The sequence below is a fragment of the Canis lupus genome, chromosome 28, assembly GCF_003254725.2.
Source record: "Canis lupus dingo isolate Sandy chromosome 28, ASM325472v2, whole genome shotgun sequence".
Classification (NCBI taxonomy): domain Eukaryota; kingdom Metazoa; phylum Chordata; class Mammalia; order Carnivora; family Canidae; genus Canis; species Canis lupus.
Window position 1 is genome coordinate 12,472,448 of NC_064270.1, and position 26,073 is coordinate 12,498,520.

Genomic DNA, 26,073 nt, shown 5'->3' on the forward strand with positions numbered 1-26,073 from the left:
ATTTCTCACATACTGAAGAAGATAGCTGGCCACTGAAGGACAAGCCCACAAAACTAACAGAGTTGGGTGAGTGAGTTCTCTGAAGGGAGGCATATTTCAAGAAGACAGTTCAGCTTTTTCTTTAGCAACTAGCAAATCCCTCTAGAGCATACATTTTATTTTTTTATTTTTTTAAATTTTATTTACTCATGAGAAACAGAGAGAGAGGCAGAGACACAGGCAGAGGGAGAAGCAGGCTCCATGCCGGGAGCCCGACACGGGACTCGATCCCAGGTCTCCAGGATCATGCCCTGGACTGAAGGCGGCGCTAAACCGCTGAGCCACCCAGGCTGCCCTAGAGCATCCATTTTAAACTATGGGTTACAACCCATTAGTGGATCTCAAAATCAATTCCATGGGTCTCAATCAACTTTCATTTCTTTAATGAAACAGAACACAAAAGGATAGAAAATATCAGAACACACTGCTCACAGCAAGGGTAAATAATGTGTTAAACTTGTGTTTCAGTTATGTGTGTGTGTGTGTGTGTGTGTGTGTAAGAGAGAGAGAGAGAGAGAGAGAGAGAGAGAGAGAGAGAGATGTAAATCTATTTACCTTGGTTGCCCTAGAGAACTAAAGCATAGGGCTAGGGACACAACCACATAGAAAGAGCAGGAGACAGTCTGGGTAGAGATGACAAGTTTTAATGACACAGCCAACACTCACAATCACAGTTGGCTCTTCAGACAACTTGATCTTTGGGGCAAGATTTTGTGCAGAGTCAAGCAATACACAAAAGCACATGAGCAAGAGAGGCAGCATTCCGGCTTCTAGTGAGGGAGCGAGATATCTAGGTGTCATGATCAAAGTCCTTTTTATTCTTAAATAAAAACCTTAATTTGCTCTGGCCTCCTAAGGGGCTCTGATCCTAGGCCCCCGTTTCTTTACGAGGGATGTTCTTCTTGTAGGGGGCCAGCTTGAACAGAGGCCACCTCACCAGAGCAGCGTTCTAGTCCTCCGTAGTCTCTTTCCGTGATACACACAGCGAGGCTTGTGCAGGCAGGGAACACACATGACAGAGGGCCGCTTTGGTGGTGCTGGTTCGGGTGGTTATTTCTTCACTGGATCTTGGTGACAGCCTCATGGATGGAGGTGGCCACGTACTCTAGATTTTTAGTGGTCAAGCCACACATGTTGATCCGACCGCTTGGCAGCAGATAGATGTGCTTTTCGTTGACCAGATACTCAACCTGCTTGGCTGTTGAAAACCAAAAGCGATATAATGAGAGTAGCAGGAATCCCCTCAGCGATGGAGGTTCAGAGATTCCATGACAATTGCCATGTTCCTTCTTTCCCCCAACACAGAAGAAAATAAAAGGAGCTATTTTGTCCAATTAGAAAATATAGGGAAGCATGCTCAAATGATTCTGGAAACCACTTAGCTAACTTTCTAATCCCCAGGAAGTTTAACATGACTCCTCCTAATGGGAATTTGAATTGGGACTACCTCTCAACTGAAGCTTGCATGTTACATTCACCAGGACACCCTATTAAAACAACCCTCAAACTTACGAACATTCTACTGATATGAAAAACTGGTTTGAAGTGCTTCCTTTATCTCGCCCCCTTAACCTGTATTTGCTTATCCCTGAGCACACAGCAGCAAACTCCCACTGACGCTTCCTCTTCTCAGCTCATTGTAGAAGGCCCCGTGCTAGAAGTAATGCTGTGTGCCTGAACCAAAGGCTGAAAAACTGCCAAGGTCCCTGTGACCCAGCACTTCTCAGGTCCCTCACTTACACACATGCAGCTGGGCTTGGCATGAATAGGAAGGGACTGCCTATACTTCCCTCATGCCACCATCTCTAGAGATCTTTGGTGTATTACAAAGCCATGAGAAAATTTTATTTGATTTCTGCCTGAATAATTAGCACCCTTGATTAGCAGGAATGGGTAATTATCATGAATTGTCACTAAATGTTTGTGTCCCTCCAAAATTCCTATGTTGAAACCCTAACCTCTAATGCGATGGTAGGAGGAACTGGGGCCTCTGGCAGGTGATGACGTCTGGAGGACACCCTGAAAGTAGAGCCCCTGTGTTGGCAAGAGTGCCCTTATAAGTGACTAGAGGGCTGGTATGTGTGTGCATGTGGTCCCTCTCTCTCTTTCCCTTACAACCAATATCTGAGGACACAGCAAGAAAGCAGCCAACTGCAAGCTACAAGAGAGCCCCTGCCCCAGAAGTGACCATGCTGGCACCCTGATCTCAAACTGCCCAGTCTTCAGAACCGTGAGAAGGAAATGATTGTTGTTTAAGTCACCTCGCCCATGGTACCTTGTTACAGCAGCCCAAACTCCGAAGGTAATAAAATCATAATAACTAGAGGAGCAAACACTGTGTGCCAGGCTGTGTTCTAAGTACTTTATATTAACTCAGTTTATCTTGATAATAACCTTATCTTTCCCATTGCACAGAGGGTGTAGAGGGAAGCTAAAAGACCTTTCCAACATCATAGAGCTAGTCAGTGGTGGATCTGGGATTTTAAGGCAGGCATGTAACTCCCAAGTCTATGTATGCAAGTGGAAAATCTGGACCCCATACTCAGTGCTACCAGGGATCCCTCCAAACAAAACAAAGGAACCTTCGGAAGTTACCTTGACCAGCTGGAACTGTGTGAATTACAGTCCTGCAAGAAGACGAATTACAGTCCTGCAAGGAGACACCATCAGAGCCACAGGCACACCACTGTTTGTAAAACCTATGCCTCCCTGGCAGATGCTGCGGTTCCAGGGCTCCAAACCCTGTTTTTGTTTGTTTTTAAGATTTTATTATTAAGTAATCTCTACACCCAGTGTGGGGCTCAAACTCACAACCTTGAGATCAAGAGTTGCATGCTCCACCACTAAGCTAGCCAGGCACCCCAACCTTGTTTTTTGTTTTAATAAAAATGAAACTTAACTAATTTTGTAAGGGGAGCATCACAGCTGAGAAGCTAAACCTATGGATTCTTTCCCTAGAAAAGGCCAATACACATACACAATTTTTCAAATATCATTTCAGGGGCTTCACAGATCTAAAATATGACATGGACGACAGGCTGCAAATCCCTGTTCTGATGGATAAAATGTCATAAAGGGAGCACTGCAGAACCAAGGTGGTGGGTGGTGAGTATATGGGCCTCACCGTACAATTCCTCCACCTGTTCTGTTTTAAAATTTTTTCCTAATAAAATGTTGGGAGGGGAAAAACAAAAAAAAAAAAAAACAAATGTTTTTAAAAAGGGTAAATAGTGCCAGGTGCTAAAAATAGAACTTACATGTTATAAGCACAGGTGTGTTCTCACCATTTTTTAATTCATAGTAAAACTAATTTCCTACTCTGGAGAGTGGGATAATATGGATATTTTGTGGGATGACAATCCTCATCTTGTGAACTTTCAGAATATTACTACTAAATATCATTTCTATTACACTTAATATTTTAAAAATTGCAAAGTATGATTTTACTTAAGTGAACTAATGCCCTATTTCAGAATCATGAGGACACCTATGGCCAACTGAACTATCCTATCCCTTCACTTTTTGGGAAGCCTCATTTTACCCCAAAGTATTTCTAGGGGTCTACCATATACAGTCTCTACCACTTATCTTGTTTATATTCCCTTCTGCTTTTTTCTGAGTTCATTTCACACTGGTGCCCTAATGACCCTGGTTTACAATGCTTCCCAGCACCTCTGGTGTTCCATTTACTCACCCAAGTCAGGCACAAAACTGTCCTCAGAGCCATTCAGACACAAGCTCCACACACAGGCAAGTGGTCACATCTGCACCATGTGACCTGTGGTTTGGCCAGTAGGTACTCGGGAACTACTTATCAAATAAATGAATCTTCAATCGTCAGAAGGACAACGGGTCACTGATACGCCCTACTGACGGCTGACCAAGATCACACTCTGCCCACTAGACTTTGAATTGGCTCTCAATTCCAACTATCAACCTAAGTTCCTATTTATGAAATGGAGAGATAATTTCATCACCTCTTTTTTTGAGGGCAATGCTTGGAGACTAGGAAAGACCTCTTAAGAAATTAGGTCCCTAAATAATCAGGTATAATAATTATACTTAGGATTAAGGAAAACCCAAAAGGTACCTGAGTATTGATGAGAGACCTTGCCTAAAGCAAGGCTCCAAGCTATAAATCCTATTATTTCCTGACCCATAAAAATGAAAATATCCTAGTGATGGGTCAGTAGGTTTTCAGTAAGAAAACCTAACTTGTTCTGGCCCAAAGTTATGGCTGACCAAAGAGGTGACAGCTAAAGGAAGCCAAGAACACAGAGAGAAGGACTGTATCCAACAGCATTCAAGGTGGTTGGGAGACACTTACGGTTCAACCCGGTGAAGCTGAACATTCCAATTTGCTCCGTGATGTGGTTCCAGGTTCCAGGAGTCTTGAGGGCTTCTAAGCGTTCCCTAAGTTTAGATCTCATGGTCAGAATCCGGTCAGCCATTGTCTTCACGTTACCTGTCCTAAGTGGACAGCAATATAAATGTCAATCCAGTTAGGGCAGATAGATGATTCACAGAAGCATGTAGGTTTAAAAAATGGAATTTAATCTACATGCTGAAAGCGAGACCACACACTGCTATGGTATGTGTGGATGCCTGGATGGGGTGGATGAGCAGACCAGAGAGGCACTTACCAGGCCCAAGGAAGTAAGTGAGCTTCTGATGGAGTTTAATACTTGTCTTGGGTCTTCCGGCTGTAACACCACTCAGATTTTAACCTATAATTCACCTAGGTACTGACCCAGACAGGATCATGTATTTTATCAGCCCTAATTAAGTAGCCTGTAGATTTAGCTACTATATAAAAATTATTGTTTTAAAATAGGGCAAAATATATGCAAATTGAATAAGAATGAAGTCCCCAGACTGTCGCACTGACTTGCATTTGGATATTGTATTCTATCACGAATTCCTTCCTGTTTCCCAACTTTTGGGGGAGGAAGCCTAGGTGGTAGGTGAGTTGGGGAGAACTGCCCGTTCGTTGAGCGCTTCCTCCTCTGTGCCCAGTGCTATGTTACTCACATGTGTTGTGTTACACTCATGTGAGTAGGTGCTGGCTTCATTTTACAGAAGTACCTGAGACTCAAACAGTTTAAAGTCATTTTGTCCTGCCTCTGCCAAAATGAAAGGAACAGGCAGTTAAATGTAATAGGACAACTACTGTTCTACATCCCCACACCTCACCCATCAGGCTTTGAGCCCCTTACCATTCCTTAAAGAGCTCAGGGTTAGAGAGGGTAGAGGCCACAATCCGCGCTCCCTGAGCAGGGGGGTTGGACCAAGTAATTCGAACAATCTTCTCCATCTGGGAAAGGACCCGCAGGATGCTATCGGCATCTTTGGCAACCACGGTCAGATTGCCCACACGCTCATCTAAAGGAAGGGATGAGAGTCCGCTCAGGGTGTTGACGGGGCGCGGGGCGGGCGGGGGAGGCAGGGCTGGAACCTGGGAAGGCACTCACTGTAGAGTCCAAAGTTCTTGGAGAAGGACTGAGCACAGAAGAGCTCAAATCCTTCAGACACAAAATAGCGAACAGCCCAGGCGTCCTTCTCTAGGTCTCCAGATGCAAAGCCCTGATAGGCTGAGTCAAAGAAGGGGAACAGAAACCGACGCTGCAAGGAAGGAAAGCGAGTCAGGGCAGGAAATCCTTCTGACACCAACCTCAGACACCAGCCTTCCTTCCCCAGCTGGTGCCTGCACAGGATTTCTAACTACCCATTTCTCCCAGCTCTCCCTTTTGGCATTCAACCACCGCTTTATATCTGTTTTTTTCTGTTCAACTAAATGCCAACCAACAAATCTAATAATTTCAGTAAACTTTATTTTTTTAAGTTTATTGTCCTAGAGTGTCACAATGTCATTTTGCCAACCAGACTTATTTGTGAGGCATGGAGGTAGCATCCTAGGTCGGTGTATTCTTTCCTCTGAATTCGTGATAAGCTTGATCAGCTTGGTCCACCCAGGGTTCCCAACAGCCTTGGGCCTCATCTACTGAGCACTCGAGACAAAGGAGACTGCCAAGGCCCTATTCTCACCCCTCTGACCAACTCAAAGAACTTCCCACAATGGAGCTTGCCCCTTCTACTGGGCTCGTCCTCCCAGAAGACACCACTTCTGAGCCCCCGACTGTCCAAGCCAAAGGCCAGGGTGCATCCTCTACTCCTACCCTGGCAGCTCCTCCCTCACATCCAACTACATCCAACCACATCCTAGTTCCTATCACCCCATGTCCTGGGAGCTTGAGAGTCCTTTCAGGTCTGCCCCTGCCACAGACTGCATTCAGATTCCCGTCAGCTCCCACTCGGATTGTGGCAACAGTTCCCATGCATGGCTATGTCACAGTCCCAACTGTTCTCTTGGCTGTCTAATCTTGCCTCCCTTTGATCCACTCCCTGTTTATATAGTCTGAAGACAGCATACCTGTGATCATGACATGGCATGACATCAAAGTCTTTCAGTGGCTCCCCCCACTGCCTCCAAATAAAGTCCAATGCCTCAGTACAGGATCTGGCCCCCATTTACCTCTAAGTCACTCACAACCCGTTAGAACTCTAGTCTGTACCGAGAATTACTTCCAATTCCTTAAATGGGCCATGACTTCTGCCCTGGGCTTTGATCTCACACTTTCCTCTGTAGGGAACATTCCTTCCCTGCCAGCCCCCACCTGTCCTCATCCTTCAAGTTTCAACATGGCTTCTTCTGCCATCACTGCCCTCCCAACATGCTTGCGTGCACACCCACACGCATGCGTGCACACACACACACACTCTCTCTCTCTCCCCAAAGTCTGGGCACGTGCCTTCACATAACCCCATCAGCACAGCCACAGTACTTGGCTGTCTCCCCAGACAGGTCATATGCTCTCCGAGGGCAGAGACCATCTCTACTGTGTTTACTCTTGTACCCACCCCCCACCCAGTGCCTGGCACATAACAGTTTCTCAATGAGTATTCTTCAAACACATTAATGAGGAATATAAAATGTGAGCTAGAAATTCCAATCTAGAAAGTTATCCCCAAGAAATAATAAAAAGGAGTCTTATACCTATTTGTTTAGAACAAGAAACCTGAGGTCTAAATGTCCATCAACTGATTTAATCAATAGCTAATGTGACATAGCCATGCATGAGAACTGTGCTACGGAGCTTTAAATGGCGTGTAAAGAAGTTCAAATGAAAGACAAAGGATCGTATAAAACGGTATAGATAAAATGATGCCATCTTTGTGAAAGAAATATATTTACATGTGTAACTCCAAATAAGTAAGTAAGTAAGTAAGTAAGTAAATAAATAAATAAATAAATAAATAAAGCAAGCAAGCAAGCAAGCAAGCAAGCAAAAGAAAAGAAAGGCCCAGTACTCTATCTACCAAAATATTAACAGTAGCTCTTGGCTCATACTTATCTTCTTCTTTGGGCTTTTCTCCATTTTCCAAACTCTTCCATAAACAGGTATTGCATTTGAATACACAAAACAGTAATACATGCTAATGTTTCAAGAGATATTCTGAAAGGGCAGTCAGTTACCTTCATGACAGAGGCGATCTGCTTCCACTGCTCCGGAGTTGGGTCAGTCCCAGTTGGGTTGTGTGCACAAGCATGGAGGACAAAGATGGAGAACTCGGGGGCATTCTAAAGGGAAGGAAGTGATGTCAGCCCCAACGTGTGCAGGAATATTGGGGGGTCAGAGTCAGTGACACACTGGGCAAGGGGGAGTGTGTTTCTTCCTTACATGCTAACTCAGAAACCACTATTTTGGTTTGAGTAGGAATGTTTCAGACTCTCTCCCTGATCAACGATCCAGAGACCTGCCCCTACTCCTCCTGACATCATGGGGCTCTGTTTACTTTTTATCTAATCGCCCACCTCCAGATCATTCAGGAAACCCTGGAGATCAAGTCCTCTTTTCGCTTCATCCCAATAGTGATAGGACCGGATGTCTTTAAACCCAGCGGCGGAAAACACACCATTATGATTCTCTGTAAGCAGAGGAGTAAAAAGTTAAACGCTTTGACAAACACAGAGGCATAACTGGAAAGGACACACATCAGCCTCCAGGGCCCTCACAGGCTCAGCATTCAATGGGCAACATCAAGGCAAGGGGTGAAAACTTAGAAGAAAGATTGCAACGCCCAAGAACAAGTTCAACCAGTCAGTCACGCTACACTTACATTCTACCCCGGTGAGGCTCTCTGTATCTACATTTTATGCCTCCTCGGGGAAGTTTCAACATACACTAAAACCCAAGTCCACCAAGAGTCTTAAAAACAAGTATTCCTAATCTGAACTGGAGCATCGGGTTACTCATGTACTGCCATCACCCACTGCTCAAACCATCCCCAAGTATCAGTTGATCCAGCGCTGAGTTACATTTTCTGCATAAGCAGTGACAGTGGTGAGGTTAATTCCTGCAGCTCCTCTGTTTCTTCTCTTGCCACAGCTGAATGACTCACCCCAGGTTGGTGAGGACACATAGACAGGCGTGTCCTTGTTGTTCGTTCCATTGTACCATCGTGCTAAGAACTCGGCTCCGATTCGAAGTGCACCTGTTCCCCCCAAAGACTGCACACCTCCAACCTGGAAGAGAAGCAGCAGCAGGGTCACTGGTCGATAATGGTGAAATCAGATGATTATTAGGAAAACTATGGTAACAACAAGCACTTACTCTGTGCCTGCTCTGTGCTATGCCCTTCAAACGTATTATCTTATCAAAAGCTCACAACCACATGACAGAGATACTATTATTCGTCCATGCTTATGAATGAGGAAACTGAGCCTATAAGAAGTGAAGCACTTTGCTCAGTAACCAGCCTCTGAGCACTAAGGCCAGGTCTTCCACCTGGGAAGTCTGAGAGTCTGACTCTTGAGGGGAGTTTCCCTACTGAACACAGGTTGAGGACATACCCGGGCCACATTAGACTGTGCCCACCTGGAAGGCAAACTCACCCCTTCAGCACCCATCCCAAGATCAAAATTCCTCCCAGCAGAAGCCTATGAAATAATGTCTCTAGCTTGCCAGTGACCTCAATCTGCAATGCCATACCCCATCGCTACAAAGCTGGCTTATTAACCCGGAGAAATATGTTCCAACAAAGGTGACGTGTGAGGATTACTTTCCGTAACTTCCTTGCATCTCAAAATGACCTCACGTGGGCAAAGACAGAGTCTTGGTCTTCCCATTTACAAAAGATCTTCATACACATTTGATCCTTACACAACTCTATAAAGTAAGTCCTAGATCCCCAACTCACACTCAAGGAAATCAATTCAGAGAAGTGGTCTGAGAAAAGTTAAAGGCTACGAGTGGCAGAAAAGCTGTGGGCAGCAGAGCTGGAAATGAATCCAGGAGGCGTTCTTGCTTGAGATCTAGTTACCTGCCCTGTTACGCTGTTTTGCCTACACACCTTCAAGTCTGCCCTCTCTCGTAATTCTTAGTAGGCTTTGGTATGACCCTTTCTGTAGAGAAATGTCAAACACTGCTCAAAACGTCTAAAGGAGGAAGAAAGAAAAAGATCATCTGAGAAAGTCTATCTTTAGATAGGCTTTTCTTTATAAAAGGAAGGGCACACCAATCTGACAACAGGGACAACCTCCAAGAGAGGCCTAGGATGGGGGAATAGTGGTCCTACTCTAGAAGCTATTTTTTTTAAATAAGGAGAATGTATTCATGCATTATTTGCAAAATTTTAAAATAATTTTTAAAATATATTTAGATGTCTGGGATTTGCTGTAAAATAATTCACCTTTGGCATGAGGACAGAGGGTGATTGTTGAAGCTAGGTGATAGACACGTGGATCTGTTCATCACACTGCATTATCTATTTTTGTAAATATTTGAAATTTGTCCACAATAAAAAAGGTTAAAAAAAAAAAACCTTTCCTAGACAAAGAAGAAAAGCTTCTAAATTTTTTTTTTAAAACTAACAAAACACAGATGCTGAAAGATAACAAAGAGGAAAAAAATGGAGAAAAGGGAGACTGAGCTTATTCATGAATATTGATACTTTCCAAACAAACATTTATGAACAGCATGAATCCAACAGCACACTAAAAAAAGCACACCCCATTGCTCAAGTGACAGCCCACGAATTCAAGATTGTAAAGAAATGTATCATAAAGTGTGTACTGCTGGGTCGCCTGGGTGGCTCAGTCATTTAAGCATCTGACTCTAGATTTCCGCTCAGGCCTTGATCTCAGGGTCATGAGTTCAAGCCCTACACTGGGATCCATACTATGCGTGGAGCCAACTTAAAAAAATAAAGTATGTCATGCTGCTAGGTAGAGAAAACCCAAATGGTCTTCATAACAGATTAAAAACAGAGCCATTCCTGATTTTGATGCTCAGTACAACAGGAGATAATGGATACTTCTTGAAAATAACAGGAAAAATTCATTCAGCCATGACAAATAAATCAGCTTCATGATGAACTGTGAATCATTGACATCTTCCTTAAGCCAGGAACAAGGCAGTGATACCAATTGTCACCACTTGTTATTTCTCCCCAGTGTTCTGTTTGTATTCAGAGGTCTGAGCATCTGTAAAGGAATACTGTCTGAAATGTGAAACAGAAGCAAAGTGGACATTCAGGGGAAGGAGCTGTGCACAGTCATGCACTGTAGGAGAGCTAGGACAGTGGACTGGCTGAGAATGGTCAGCGCATGGTAGGCTGACCATCTCTGTCCTTCACAGTGACCCCCACTGAGCACCAGGCCCCTCTCATTACTTTCAAGGTCTTGCCTTCACATGTCATCTATCTGGATTCCTCATACAAATCACTACCAAGGTGATGTTAAATGCACATTTATTTTTCATAGATTTGTCACCAGCGAAGTTGAACGTCAATTTATCCATTATTTCACATTTCAAACACCTAAGCAAGTCTGGAATGTTGATGCTTCTCTATAAATGAGCAAGACTCTCCTTGAATCTGGTTTTAAATTATCCTGGGTATGTACAGGTATATGTAGACATCAGTGCAAACATTCCCAGGTATAATCTTTTATTTCTCTCCCACTTTAAAACACAAATTCATTAACTAAAAGGAGTCAGAAGGTCAGTAGACTAGATTGGATTGCAAACATGTTTAGAAGAAATAAACCTACTTCAGTAACATTAACTGATCCTTAACATTCATGATGTATATATATGATATATGACACTTAACATCGAATTCTCAAGAAATTATCATTACCTAAAAATGTATTGAACACTGGATGGCTTCAGCGAAACACAAATGTATCAGCAATTAAAAGAGAGAAATTTGGGGTGAATTAATAATGTATCAATTTGGTCATTCTGTGAATTGAATTTTGGCAAACCGCTCTAAAGCCCAAGGAAGCCCTGCATTTGGAATGAAGAAAACAAGTGTAAAGTTCAAAAGGAGCCAGGCAACTGGCCCTGGGTGGCTAAACTGGGGGTGTCCAGGACAAGAAAAATCCAGTAACATATGGAGTGAATGATGCCAGTTGGGAATCTATATTCTCAATTTAGCCACATGGCCTGAAGAAATCCCTGCCGGACTCAAGAACACTTGTCTGAGATCAGAGTTTACCGATGTGATGACTTCACGGTAAGAAGCAGGAGAGCTGATCAGAAGCTGCTTATAGCCAAGGCCATGGCACATAAACCTGGGCACCCCTACCAGTTCAGTGTCTGGCAAACCAGATGAAGAAGATGATGGTGTTGAAAGGATGAGCCACAGCAAAAGCCCTGAGCCTCTCAGAGGCAAGAGTCAAAGTGAGGAACTGGGATGGCATCACATGACCCTCCTACCAACGGCAGCTCAGGAATTTCCAAAGCTGCATTACAATGCAGGAGATGAAACCTGGACATATGGTCTGGATCCTAAGGTCTAAAAATAGAAAGCAGTAAGCGGCAGTGGTAAGTATAGAAAACAGGGCTCCTCAAAATGGTTGATGGACCTGGTAATGTTAAATCTTGAGAAGAAAAATCTATGGGAAGACAAGATTACTAATTGTTTTCTGGTCCATTCATTCATTGATGCCTCATCTCCTTCAAGTTTTGGCTGAGGGGCGCCTGGGTGACACATTTGGTTAAGCATCTGACGTGGTTCGGCTTAGGTCATGATCTCAGGGTCATGAGATCAAGCCCCGCATTGGGCTCCACACTCAGCGCAGAGTCTGCTTCAGACTCTCTCCCCCCTTCTCCCTTTGCCTCTGCCCTTGCTCTCTCTCTATCAAATAAATAAATGTTTTTTTTAAAAAAAGTTTTGGTTGAAATGTCATTTCTATTTCTATCATGACCACTCTTGTGAAAACCACATCTACCCCAACTCCCACCCTCAGCACCCTTAATGCACCTCTTCTAACAACATTTATATTCTTTTAACATACTCTATCATATTCTTATCTATGACATTTGCAGTTGGCTTCTCCACACAAATCTGTAAGCCAGGGCAGATTTTGGGTCTTTTGGTCACCACTGTGCTCTAGCTTCTCCAAAACAGTGCTGTTAGCGGTAAGCACTCGCCTGTTGACTGAATGAGTGAATTCAAACATCTGAGAATCTCTGAAATGCCAGGCTATGACCTAGTATGTACTAATTATGTACGAGAAAAATAAGTAAGCCATAATCTCTGCCCCGAGGGAAGTGTGAGACACAGACTTACAAAATTATACAACATAGTAAACACAGTAGTATGGTTATTCCTAAACTGTGAACTAAGTCCTGTGAAAACTCGGCTCTTAAGGATTCATCATGGAAGTGACCCTTGGTCAGGCCCTGCAGGACTTAGAGGCTCCTGGAATGGTAGTGCGGGCTGTGAGTCACTAGAACAGGATGAAGGCTGGCTACAAAATATACCACATGTCCAGTTCAAAGTCTAGATCTGTCCTGTAGATTATGGAGGGGCTACTGTGTGTTTGTGTGTGAGGTCAGGAGCAGGTGACATGATTATCAGCAAATTTTTCTTTTCTTTTTTTTTTTTTTTTTTTGCTACAGAAGATCATCCTACCTGCACTGTGCAGAATCTTTTCTTTCTTTCTTTTTTTTTTTTTTTACTTGAAAGCAAGAGAAGGAGGGAGGGAGAGAACAAAAAACAGTAGGAAGGAGCAGAGGGAGAGGGAGAAGCCCATTCCCCATTCCTTCCTGAGCAGAGAGCTCAATGGGGGGCTCGATCCCAAGACCTTGAGATCATGACCTGAGCCAAAGGCAAACACCTGACTGAGCACCCAGGTGCCCCTGCACTGTGAGAACCTAATAGAATGGGGAGGAGACTAGAGACAGGAGGTTATCACAAGAATCCAAATAAGAGGACTGAACTAAGACAGCAGCTTGGGGATGGTGAGGACATCCAGGGAAAAAGAAAAGACTCTGAGCTCAGAACCAGCCAGGACCTAGGGAGATACAGATGCCAAGAGAGCATTCTAAACCATCCCCTGCCATCCTGGAAAAAAAAAAAAAAAAAGCCTTCAAATATTTACAGACTGCCACCTAAACCTGTTCTCTGATCAAAAATACAACAGAGGACAAAGTAGGCTAGGAGGGAAGGTCAGGTCCCACAAGCCTTCAGAATGAAATGATCAAAATGGGAGCACCAGGAAAAGGGACAAGTACCTGCCCAGGACGGTTGTTAAGTGTAGAAGAAATGCACAGTTTCAGAGGAAGAAGGTCCCCAACACAGAAATGGTTTTTCTTTCTCAACAACAGAATTCCATCTAATCTATCCATGGCATCCCACAAGATAACCCTAGCTGCTAAAGTCCTCCATGCTCAAACTCATCGGGACTTTCCTCAGTGTCCCGATGCCAGCCAGCAAAACTGGTTCATGACTTGCCTAATCACTGACCCAAGTTCCAGAACCTTCACCCAGAGCCTCCCTGCCTCCTGATATAAAAGATGGTGCGTATGTGCCCCTCATTTCACTCCCTGCCAAATGCCTGCTTATCGAGGCATCTGGGAAACAGCCTGTGGGGAATAAACCAGATGGCTCCAAGATGCGGTCCCTTCCACGCATGAGGCTTGCACTACAGCACAAGCCCAAAAGAGCAGCAAGGGCAGCTGGCTTCAATTGAACAACACCTAATGGGACTATTGCAAAAGCTTAATAAGCCCATCTCCATCCTGCTCCTGCAGCCAGCTTTATCTTCTTCAAACACTTGAACTGGGTAACTCTCCTGCTCAAGCCGTCAGGTGGTTTCCCCTAGTCAGGGTGCCAAAATCAGGCTGGACATGCTCCCAGCTCCAGTCAGGTAGATGTCTCTTCAACCTAGACCCACCTGCCTCCTGTCCCTGCATTCCCACTACTGCAAACAAATGCCCCTCCTTTTTCCTTCCACTGTACTTTGTGGTTCCCAATGCGGGCAGGACTTTGGAGTCAACAGGGGAGCTTTTATTTTATTATTTTTTTAAGATTTTATTTATTTATTTGAGAGAGACAAGAGAATATGCGAGAGAGAAAGAGAGTGAGAGCATGAGCAATGGGGAGAGCAGAGGGAGGAGAAGCAGACTCTCCATGATGTAGGGTTCGATCCCGGCCCCAAGAACATGACCTGAGCAGAAGGCAGGTGCTTAACCAACTGAGCCACTCAGGCAACTGAGTTTTTAAAATCATGCCCTCGCAGGGAAGGGACCTACAGGGGAAGAGGGGAGCACTGGGAGTGAAGGGGCAGGTAAGGGTGGTACCTCCAAGATTCTGACTGAACTGGTCTAGACTGGGGTCCACCCATCTGTATGTGTAGAGAACCCCCAGGTGGTACTAATATATAGCCAGAATTGGGAACAGAGTCCTGGCCTCGTTCCCCAAGGTTCAACTCATGTCCCAATTCTACCCCTACCACCACCCCTGTCCTCTGAATCCTTACAACACTGAAAAGGTCTACAAAACCATTCCTGCCACATATGCCCTTCATCTCGCTGTATCTGCTTCCAGATGTGTTCTTCCACATGTCTCTCGTTTACATAGAATATATACCAGGAAGCACTTAAATGGGAGGAACTAAGATCAAGGCTAGGAGAATTAAAGAATGCTAGAACTGGCAGGACTTCGCAGAGCATCTAGACTAGTGGCTCCTGAGCTTTTGGGGCCACAGACTCCCGAAAATCCTGTAAGAGCAGGGCACCTGGCTGGCTCAGTCAGGGGAGGATGCCATTCCTGACCTCAGGGTTCTGAGTGTCAGCCCCACAATGAGTGTAGAGATTACTTAAAAATCCTAAAATAAAATTAAATAAATAAAATAAAATAAAATAAAAGCTATAAACTTTCTCCCCAGAAATACACATACACACAGAATTCAGCATAAAATTTCAGGGATGGGGGTGCCTAAGTGGCTCAGTCAGTTAAGCATCCGACTCTTGATTTTGGCTCAGGTCATGATCACAGGATTGTGAGATTAAGTCCCAGGTCAGGCTCTGTGCTGGGCATGAAGCTTGCCTGGGATTCTCTCTCTCCCTCTGCCCCTCTCTACCCTGCTTATGTACACACTCTCTCTTTAAAAAAAAAAAAAGAAAAACCAAACTTTTTTTTTTTTCAGGAGTTTCAGAGGCCCCTTAAATGTTCCCCTATGCAACTGTTCCCTGTGGGATCATGAACCACAAACTGGTCCTTTCCTAACATGTAGATGAGATGTCAGGGTAAATGACTTGCCCCGGGTCAAAGAAGGAGCAGATCTGGGTCCAGACCCTGATCTCTTGATCATTCCATAAAATTCCCTTGGCTTGGCATTTCCACTGACTACTTCAGACCCAGCAGCCACAACCTGATCACCTATTGCATAAAACAGAACAATCAAAGAAGCCATGCTTGGTGTATGGCCACATCATGTACACTATCAGATACTAAGATCACACTACTTAAAACCCCTATTCGTGGACAGTTCAACAGACGTAACACCTAATACTTTAAACCAAATTAAGATTTAAATCCTTTTTTACCTTTGCAGTTTCTAAAGAAAATACAGCCAGGGATCCCTGGGTGGCGCAGCGGTTTGGCGCCTGCCTTTGGCCCAGGGCGCGATCCTGGAGACCCGGGATCGAATCCCACATCAGGCTCCCGGTGCATGGAGCCTGCTTCTCCCTCTGCCTGTGTCTCTGCCTCTCTCTCTCTCTCTCTCTGTGTGACTATCATAAATAAATAAAAATTAAAAAAAAAAAAACTCTATATAGTTTAAAAAAAAAAAAAAAGAAAATACAGCCAACCGTTGAATGACACAGGTTTGAAGTGCACAGGTCCACATATACCTGAATTTTTTTTAATACAGTATAGTACTGTAAATGTATTTTCTCTTCCTTATGATTTTCTTAGTAACATTTTCTTTCCTCTTACTTTATTGTAGGAATACAATATAGACTACATGCAACATACAAAGTATGTGTTAACTGACTATTTATGTTATCCATGAGGCTTCCAGTAGATTACCGGCAGTTAAGTTTTCCGGGAGTCAAAAGTGGTACAAGGATTTTCGGCTGAGCATGGGGTCAACACCCCTAATCACCACATTGTTCAAGGGTCAACTGTGCATCCTTACCCAAAACTCACCCGCTTCTCCTGGAGAGCTGGGCTGTCATCCCCAAGAACAAGGCGGGAAGCACAGGTCCGGAACTCCGCTAGGCCAAGGATCGGCAGGTACTCGTGGTTTAGGCTATGGTCATTGGCAATCTTCTGCTCCACCTTCCTCACAACTGGCAAAACCCAGGGCTGGCAATCGTCTGTGCGATAAGCTGGAACACAGCAAAGAGTCATGTAAGAGGAGGAGGCAGGCTTCACTGGAGGAAGAGTTGGCACTGGGGCTGGGGCGCATTCCACCTCCAATCAGACAGAAGAGCAAGGGAAGTGAAAGCAAAGCTCCTTCGAAGACTGCCTGCCTGCTTCGGAACCAGGCACCGGGCTAAGTGTGGCGCAGGCAGGACAGATGCCATTCCGACCCTTATGGATACTGGAGCTTTGACGTATGCGACCTCTATAAGACAGAACACTGAAGTAAAACTGGGACATCATGGAGCCTGATTGGTGAAAAGAGTGCACGTCAAAGTGCTCTGCACACTGAGAAACCCCTTCCAGTTGCTATGTTGATAGTAGGGGCACACTGAGGTCTGTTTTGCCATGGGCCCTCGTTTTCCTCCTTCTGCATCTCCCCAAGGAATTTCCAGAAGAGTGCTAGGGGCTACTTCACAGTGCTAAGGACCTTCAAACATAAAATGTGGAGAGGAGGATGACCTCCTCCCCTTGTCCTATAAGAACAGGAATGGGACAAATGGCGAGCAAAGGCTCCATGGCTGAAGGTTCCAGCAAATGGTTACACAATCACCCAACAACCTATCCGATATCTGCACACATCTTTGTGATGTGTATCCTCTCTACCACTGCTGACCATCTTGACTGTTCCTCCTACCTCATATTTCACACTTTTATTGATCTAAATGTAATCCATTTCATAATATTTAGTCTTGCCTACAGCAAATTTCTAAGCCACCTATATGCTTAAAGTATTTTTAGTCCAGTTATCCTATCACTGATATTTTCTCCCTCTAATACTATATGATTATCTTAGGATTATAGCTTTAGAGGGCAGCTGCTGTGGCTTGCACCATTTGAGCAGATTCCTGACAGGGGTCATTTGACTCTGCTGAAATGTTTAGGTCTCCAACAGGCCCACACTTTTGCAAGTGATTTTGAAACTGAAAATTTAAGAGTAATTCTGATGGTTTTATCTTGTTGATAATTCTTGACTTAAAAACATTAATCCTTGACTAAAAAAAAAAAAAAACACTTTTTAGGATGATTGAAATTGTTTACTGAACAATATATGTTGACTGTAGAAAAATTTTAAAAGCCCAGAAAGCAAATCATAAACATTATGAACAAATAATAAATTACTTAATTATTACTATTATTTATTTAATAAATTATAATGTTATAAACATTATAATCCCAGGCCTCAGAGATAGAGTATCAATATTTTGGTGTACAACCTTCTAAGCTTTATTTTACATGAGTATGTTCTTCTATAAAATATGCATCATATTGTATATAAAATTTTCAACATTTTTTTCCTCTTAAATATGAGCATTTGGGACACCTGGGTGGCTCAGTGGTTGAGCGTCTGCCTTTACCTCAGTGCATGATTCCGGGATCAGGGATCGAGTCCCACATTGGGCTCCCTGCGAGGAGGAGCCTGCTTCTACCTCTGCCTATGTCTCTGCCTTTTTCTGTGTCTGTCTCTCATGAATAAATAAATAAATAAATCTTTTTTTAAAATGAGCATTTTTCGTTGTCATTAATTATTCTTCTACTAGGTGATATATTCACATGTCCGCCCCCCATCCTAATCCTCCAACTACCTCTTTCCAAATCCCACCCTCCAATAAATAACAGCTGTTCTTATTTTCTTTGTAACCTTCCAGAATTTCGGTATGCATACACAAGCAAATATAGGCCCTATGTCCTCTTTTTTACATAAAAGGTAACATGTAGCATACTATACAATGTTTTGTTCCTTGCTTTTCTATTTAAAGATCTTTAAAAAAAAAAAAAAAAGATCTTTTTTTTTTTTTTTTTATCTGTGCATGGAGTAACTTTCTTTCTTTTTAAGATTTTGAGAGAGAGAGAGCGTGCATGAGTGAGTACAAGTTGGGGAGGAGCAGAGGCAGAGACAGAGGGAGAGAGAATCTCAAGCAGATGGTAGGCTGAACAGGGAGCCCTCAACCTGAGATCATGACCTAAGCTGAAATCAAGAGTCGCACGCTTAACCAACTGGGCCACCCAGGTGCCCTTTTTCATTCTTTTTTTTTTTTTTTAAACAGCTGCATAACTGATGAATGTACCACAAATTGTAATTGTTTTGCCAGTCCCTTGTTAATGGACATTTGAGTTGTTTCCAGTCTTTAGCTATTACAGAAAAATACTTCAATGAACAACCTAATTCATGTCATCTTACAGGTAACTATATCCATAGGATGCAGGGTTGAAAATGAAGAGTTGGCTAAGAAGTATGTGTATTTGTAGTTTTGACAGATATATCCAAATTGGCCTCCATAGGGATTTTATCAGTTAACATTCCTACCATCCACGTACAAGTGTCTGCTTCCCACAGCCTCATCCAGAGTAAATTTTTGTCAGTATGAGGATGCAAATGGTGCTCAGGGTAGTTTTAATTCACATTTCTCTTATTATGAATGCAATGGGCATTTTTATTATTTACTTACATACTTGTTTGTTTATTTAAGTAGGCTCCATGCCCAGCGTGGAGCCCAACACGGAATTTGAACTCATGATGCTGAGATCAAGTGCTGAGCTGAGATCAAGAGTTGGAGGCTAACTGACTGAGCCACTCAGGCTCATGATCCATTTACAATACAATTTTAGTGACTAGACAACATTCCTTTCCAGGCATAACTTATTAACTATTCGTGTTGCTTTCAATTATTTGATTATATAAACACTGTGATAAATATTCTTATGCCTTTACACATATTCATGAGTGTTCCCTTAGAAAAAAGTTTCTAGATGTAAAATTACAGTCAAAAGTATACAACCAATCAAATTTTATAAGATCATTTTGATTTGCGGTCTTTCTTCTGTCAACTAACTCTGCCCTCTAGGAATGTGTCATCTGCAAATCTGATAAGCATTATCAAACTAGTAATAAGAATGAGGACAGAGCTCCAGACTGACACAGCCACTAACCAACCATAGTCTGAGTAGGTGGCTATAACTCACAATCCTGTTACAACACTGACATGCTACACCTTGGCCTACCAGATTCCCTACAAACAAGTCAAAAGCCTATTTTATCAGGTGGGATTTGGTCCGTTTTTGTTTGTTTTTTAAGATTTTACTTATTTACTTGAGCTAGCAAAAGAGAGAAAGTGCACGAGCAGGAGGATGGGCAGTGGGACAGGGAGAGGCAGACATACCACTGAGCAGGGAGCCCGATGTGAGGCTCCATCCCAGGACCCCAGGACCCCTGGATTATGACCTGAGCCAAAGGTAGATGTTTAATTAACTGAGCCACCAGGGGACCCCGGTCTGGTTTTTTTTAAAGAGATAGCAACATAACCATTTTTAAGAGTTATCTCTGAATGAAATCTATGATCACAATGCTACCATTGTTCATAATATTCTTGGAATTCTTCTTTTGGAATTATTTTTAGACATGATGTCTCATTATTTTGAATAACCTTAATGGTGCTAAATCTTTGTCCTTTGAAAATAAATTTGATTTTCAGAAATGGTACTTGCAGCAAGAGCAAACACATCTTTGACTATACCACACAAAAGAGATCCTATTTAGATGTACAATGTCGGTGTTCATAGAAAAGCCAGTTCTATTATGCTTTACATCTGTATTTGGAGGTTATGTATATTACGTAATCATGCCATATGTATTATATCTATGATGTCATTTGTAAACCATGTATTATAAATAAAATAGGAAAGATAAAGCCACAGTACCACTGTGCTTTACCTATACTGTATGTTCTGTACTACTCTAAAAAAACCCTGGAATATGACTAGACTCAAGGAGGCATTGTGTATATACTGTGACAAAAGAGAAATTGGCCAACTTATGCTTCCCCGCCCTCCTTCACCATCCAGTTTCTCCCAGGTTCAGTTCCAGATTTATTCCTGATGCCTGGTTTAACTGCCCTAATGAAGCAGAACAGCAGATGGCTCTTGGGTGATTAGAGCAATGAGGTCAAACAGCAGTAACAACTATGATTCCTGCTCTGCCAGGGGATTTTTATTCCGTTTGTCAGACTCAGGAGTTTCTCATTCATGCTTTTATTCACTCATTCATTTAACAAGGACTTACTGAACCAAGAACCAGACACTGGCTACAAGTAGCTACACAGAAATGGGTAAGATAAAATAAGATACTGTCTGCCCTGGAGGAAACATAGAATATAGAGCCCTTAATTCTCTTGTAACGAGTCAGGGAAGATTTTACAGAGAATGAAGGATGAACAATGAGTAAGAGTTTTAAAGGTAGTCAAGGAAAGGGCATTCCAGCATAGAAGGGAGTTCTCCTAGGTTGTTTGGCCGGTCTAATAATTAAATTGACAGAACAGGTTAAAAGGAGAAAAACAAAAATTTAACAACCTGTACTGCCTGCATACATGGGAGAGACCCAGAAAAACTGAGTAACTCCCCAAAATGGCCAAAGCCATCACCTTAACTGTGGCCTTCAGCTAAAGATAAAAGATGTTGGGGGTGGGGAGTCAGTTCTGAGAGGTGACCTTCTGCAGACCTAAGCGCAGCCTCTCCACTGATAAGTTCCTAGAGACTTAAGAGTCATATGCGAGAGACACTCCTACTAATGGGTATTTCCCCTATAAATGTAAATGTTTCTTACAAAACAGTAACCTCAACTTGGTTTTCAGAGCTTCAACTGTATTTGAAGTTTGGGTTTTTTTAAAGATTTTATTTTATTTTTTTTATAATTTTTTTTAATTTTTATTTATTTATGATAGTCACACACACAGAGAGAGAGAGAGAGAGAGAGAGAGAGAGAGGCAGAGGCAGAAGCAGGCTCCATGCACTGGGAGCCCGATGTGGGATTCGATCCCGGGTCTCCAGGATCACGCCCTGGGCCAAAGGCAGGCGCCAAACCGCTGTGCCACCCAGGGATCCCTAAAGATTTTATTTTTTTTATCTGACAGAGAAAGCCAAGCACAAGCAGGGGGAGCAGGAGAGAGAGAAGCAGCCTCCCCACTGAGCAGGGACCCCCCTCTGTGGGACTCAATCCCAGGACCACGACCTGAGCCGAAGGCAGATGCTCAACTGACTGAGCCATCCAGGTGCCTCTGTATTTGCAGTTTCTTAAAAATAACAAGCTTAGGGCATATTTTGGGGTGGTATCTTTTGCTTCCCTTCACCAGACTGAGGGAACACCTGTGCAAGGCCCAAGAGGCTTGGAGAAAGGAAATTTTTGAGGATCTGCATTTTCATGGCTCAGACATAGGATCTGTGGAGGAATAGTAAGGAGTGACTCAAAGAGTCTTGGAGGATATCCTTTTTAAAGGACGTAGTTTCAATGGGGAAACCACTGAAAGCATTTAAACAAGAGGGTGATGTGGACAGCTGTACGTTTTAACAGGATCATCTGAGTGACATGATGAAACATAAACTGGAAAGGGGAACAGAGGTGGAATGAAGTCTTGATTAAGGTAGTGGCAGCAAGGATAAAGAACATCACTTCCCTCATCCACGCCAGCCAAGAGCCCCTGCACACAGGCATGACTCTTTTTTTTTTTTTTTTTTAAGATTTTATTTATTTATTCATGAGAGACACAGAGAGAGAGTGAGGCAGAGACACAGGCAGAGGGAGAAGCAGCCCCATGCAGGGAGCCCGACGTGGCACTTGATCCTGGGTCTCCTGGATCAGGCTGTGGGCTGAAGGCGGTGCTAAAGCGCTGAGCCACCCAGGTTGCCCCAGGCATGCTCTTAAGACCCTTTTCTAACTAGAGTCCTGGGAAGAGGGGCTGGGAGTATTCAGCAACACCTGATACAGCCCATACATCCAACTATTTTATGGGAAAATGCTAGAAATCCACATTAAAACCGCAACAAATATTAAAACAAGAGCAGTTTATCTGGAACAAAAGAAAGCTCAGTTTATGTGAACAGACTGGAGTCTACGAAGAAATGTCTTGCTTCATGCTGTACTGAGGCTGGCCCCATGTCTCCCCCCACCCCCCCTTGAAGCAACTTGTCTCAAACTCTGAGATGCACTAAAATGGTCAGCTCAGAGCACGTCATACTTAAATGTGATGCTCTGCTTTGCTTAACTATAAGAAATTATGGAAATGGTCACAGCAAGAATATCTTGGGAGAAACTATCAACAAGAAGGAATGAGGTAGTGAAATTATAAATAGTTGCAGCTTATTTTAAACATGTCCAACATCACTAGAACTTGAGCTGGATAATCTCCACCGGGCTTTATCTTAACATGGGGAGAAAAAAAGTATCTTCCTCAAAGTCGATGATTAATTACATTTCCTTCACAAAGGATATACTTGGGGATGTGTACGACTAGAGCTACGCCATACAGAAGCTGGAAGGAGACCTCTTATTCTACTCTAATCAGACGCTTATCCGAGCACCTGCCATCCACAAAAGAGATCACAAAAAGAAAAATATTCATACCACACTTTTCACTTATATCTCACATTTCACACATAATTATTCATTTAATCCTCAGCCAACCGATGTTGATTACATTATCCTACATGTAATGTGCTAGTGAACCTCCGAGCAGAATTTTAGAGAGACATCATCCCATCCCTGCTCCTCATTTAACAGACTGAGTTCCAGGATGTTAAACAGCCCTCCCAAGGTCATGCTGCTGGGCTGCTGGGCTGCTGGGCTGCAGGGCTGGCCTGTACCCAGATCTCCTGGTCCTTCCCACCAGGGTGCACTGGCAGCCTCTGGACCACCTGAAGGACCCAAAATAGAGGAGAGGACAGTTCCATCACCAATAGCCATGTGATCTGGGACAATCTGCTTCATCTATCTGGGCTTCAGCCTTCCTTCTGTCGAAAACAACCCTCCAGAGTTGTTGTAACCATCAAATAAGATTAAATGCATAAATCATTTGTTCATAAGAAGGAGAGAAGTTCCTGGGTTCCTGGGAAACAGGTTCCTGGGAAAAGGTACCGTCTCAGGTGAGGTGATCACCCGAACTGCAAACTACACTTCTGGCCTGGGCTGGCAGGGCACATTTTCTCTGCACGGACAGTTTATTTCTGAACCAATGTCAGAAATGATTTCATTCTGCAGCTCTTAGGCTGAAAAGTTTTACTCAACATCTTCTAAGCAACCTACCCAAAGAAATGCCAAAAGCAACAATAATAGTAACAGAAATGCCAAAACAACTCTTACATAACCCCTACTTATTTGCCAGATACTATTCTGGGTACTTTAAATGTGTTTGATTCTCACAAAAACCCTGTAAGATAACTTAATGGTAACTGAGTCCGAAAAGAATTGAACATTTTTAAAAGATGTAGTTAAGTCAACATCAACACATATATATCTGGCCCTAAATAAATACTTGGAGGTTTTAAATTGGATTTTAAATTTAAATTGGATTTAAATTAAGAGGTTGAATGGTGCCCAATTCCAATTCAACTCAAGGCAACCTTTCAATACTTCTCCCACTCATGTGCCTGTTAAAAACATCACTTACTCTCCATGGGTGAAACTTGTAGTATTTACTTTTTAAAAAATGCTTTATTATGGAAAATTTCAAATATATACAAAAGTCACAAGAATAATATAATGGATGCCCACCCAGCCATTACCTAGTTTCACCAAAACATACTTTTTGAATGGCTTTTTTTTTTTTTTCTCACCCCTCTCCCATACTCCTTCCCTAGGGAAGGTTTCTTTTTTTTTTTTTTTTTAAAGATTTTATTTATTTATTTGAGAAAAAGAGAGCATGGGGTGGGGAGTGAGCAGAGGGAGAGGGAGAAGCAGGCTCCCCACTGAGCACAGAGCCAGATGTGGACGTGGCGCTCTGTCCCAGTGCCATGCAATTATGACCTGAGCCGAAGGCAGACACGACAACCAACCCATTGAGCCACCCAGGCGCCCCTGAAGACTTATTTTCAACAGGTCCTATGTACAGCCACTGTTAGATGCCTGATTCTGAACCTCCTTCTCACCACCCTCTACTACAAAATAGTTCGATTGTCTCTTTCCAAAATTCCTAATCCTTTTACTCTAAATCTGTTCCTTAGCACAGACCATCATTGTACTCATTTTCTTCAACCTGGCTAGTCTTTGTGGTCGACAGTCTGTGGGGCTTCAAACGTTCACATGACGGTGACAGAAATAACAAATTCACCAAAGGTTAGAACCTTTGTGAGGGATCCCTGGGTGGCGCAGCGGTTTGGCGCCTGCCTTTGGCCCGGGGTGCGATACTGGAGACCCGGGATCGAGTCCCATGTCGGGCTCCAGGTGCATGGAGCCTGCTTCTCCCTCTGCCTATGTCTCTGCCTCTCTCTGTGTGTGTGTGACTATCATAAATAAATAAAAATTAAAAAAAAAAGAACCTTTGTGGAGGCACTCCAGTCTAAAAGGGGAAACTGAGGCCCATGTTCTGAGCTGTCCAAGGTCCAAGAAGCAAGAACTGAAGACAAGAATGTGTGAAAAGTGAACTTTACTTCCTCTCCACTCTTTCCCACCGACCTTCTCTGCCCATTCCTGCCACAGCTGTGAGGGCCAGAATATGATTCCCAGATCCTCCCAGGCAGTATTAACCTGTCTCAGGAGCATTTTAGATTTCTATTATATCACACTTTGATCTTAAAATCCTTGAGACGAAACAAGCCTCGGTCTTTACCCCACAAGGCTTAGTAAAGGACTGATTGATACCTGGTAGTCAATCAAATATTTACTAACCCAGACCAGAGCTCCCTGACCTTAGAGTTCTCCTTCACCCACTCCCCAGCAACCTGGACACCAAGCCTCCCAGCATTCCTGGTTTCCCCCCTCTCCTTATGACCTCTGGCCTCCCCATTTATTAACAGGCGAAAGGGTGTAGTATAAAGAACACGGAAAGGGGAACTGGAAAAACTGCGTTTATGTCCTGGCTGTTAACCCTGTACTGTGGACCCTGGACTCCACACCTTGCCTCCTTTTATCCAGAGACTCCACGTGCCCATCTGTAAAATGGGCAAGTAGAAAAAAGGCTCGTGAATGTCGCCTCCTCCCCGGGGCTCCCCTCTCCAGCCGGCGCCAAGCCGGGCCTCGGCCTCGACCCCTGCCCCGCGGCCCGGGTGGGGTCCGCCCACGCCCCCGGCTGCAGGAGCAGGAGCTCGCGGCATCTTTACCTCCCACTCCCAGGTTGACCTTGCGCGGGTCCGGATCCTCCCGGAAGTCGGCAGTGAGCTTGAAGACCAGCACCGGCTGGGCCTGCGGCACCTCGGCGAACACGGACGGAGGCGCCATGGCCGGAGCGCTCGGGCGGCCGCCCCCTCGCCGTCTGGAGCCGCTCGGTCCCGCGGCCGCCGCGCTGGAGGAGACTCTCACCTTCACCTCGCCGGGGGGCGGGCCCGCGGCCT

The 26,073-nt window shown here is 43.8% G+C and overlaps 1 protein-coding gene across 3 annotated transcripts; it reads right to left on the minus strand.

Annotated features, from left to right (window-relative positions):
* Positions 1 to 667: 667 nt before the first annotated feature.
* GOT1 (glutamic-oxaloacetic transaminase 1) lies at positions 668 to 26,073 on the minus strand. Of its 3 annotated transcripts, none has more exons than XM_025466858.3 (9): positions 25,843 to 26,073; positions 16,543 to 16,724; positions 8,500 to 8,623; positions 7,913 to 8,025; positions 7,574 to 7,678; positions 5,511 to 5,661; positions 5,256 to 5,421; positions 4,367 to 4,509; positions 668 to 1,237 (listed from the first exon to the last, which is right to left on the minus strand). In XM_025466858.3, exons 1-9 carry the CDS (start codon positions 25,958 to 25,960, stop codon positions 1,098 to 1,100), a joined length of 1,242 nt encoding a protein of 413 aa, XP_025322643.1. In that variant the 5' UTR covers positions 25,961 to 26,073; the 3' UTR covers positions 668 to 1,097. The 3 variants fall into 3 exon arrangements, with proteins under 3 accessions (XP_025322643.1, XP_048959445.1, XP_048959446.1); XM_049103488.1 differs by having other exon boundaries at positions 4,367 to 4,452; positions 25,843 to 26,066; XM_049103489.1 differs by having other exon boundaries at positions 668 to 1,229; positions 4,363 to 4,509; positions 25,843 to 26,061.

Bases quoted from the DNA above. Each gene is read 5' to 3' on its own strand.
- GOT1 (XM_025466858.3), bottom strand. From the start codon at position 25,960: ATGGCGCCTCCGTCCGTGTTCGCCGAGGTGCCGCAGGCCCAGCCGGTG. The intron at 5,422-5,510 runs GTGAGTGCCTTC...CCCTTCCTTTAG, and splicing joins CAAGAACTTTGGACTCTACA to ATGAGCGTGTGGGCAATCTG. The intron at 1,238-4,366 runs GTAAGTGTCTCC...GGTTTTCAACAG, and splicing joins CAGCTTCACCGGGTTGAACC to CCAAGCAGGTTGAGTATCTG.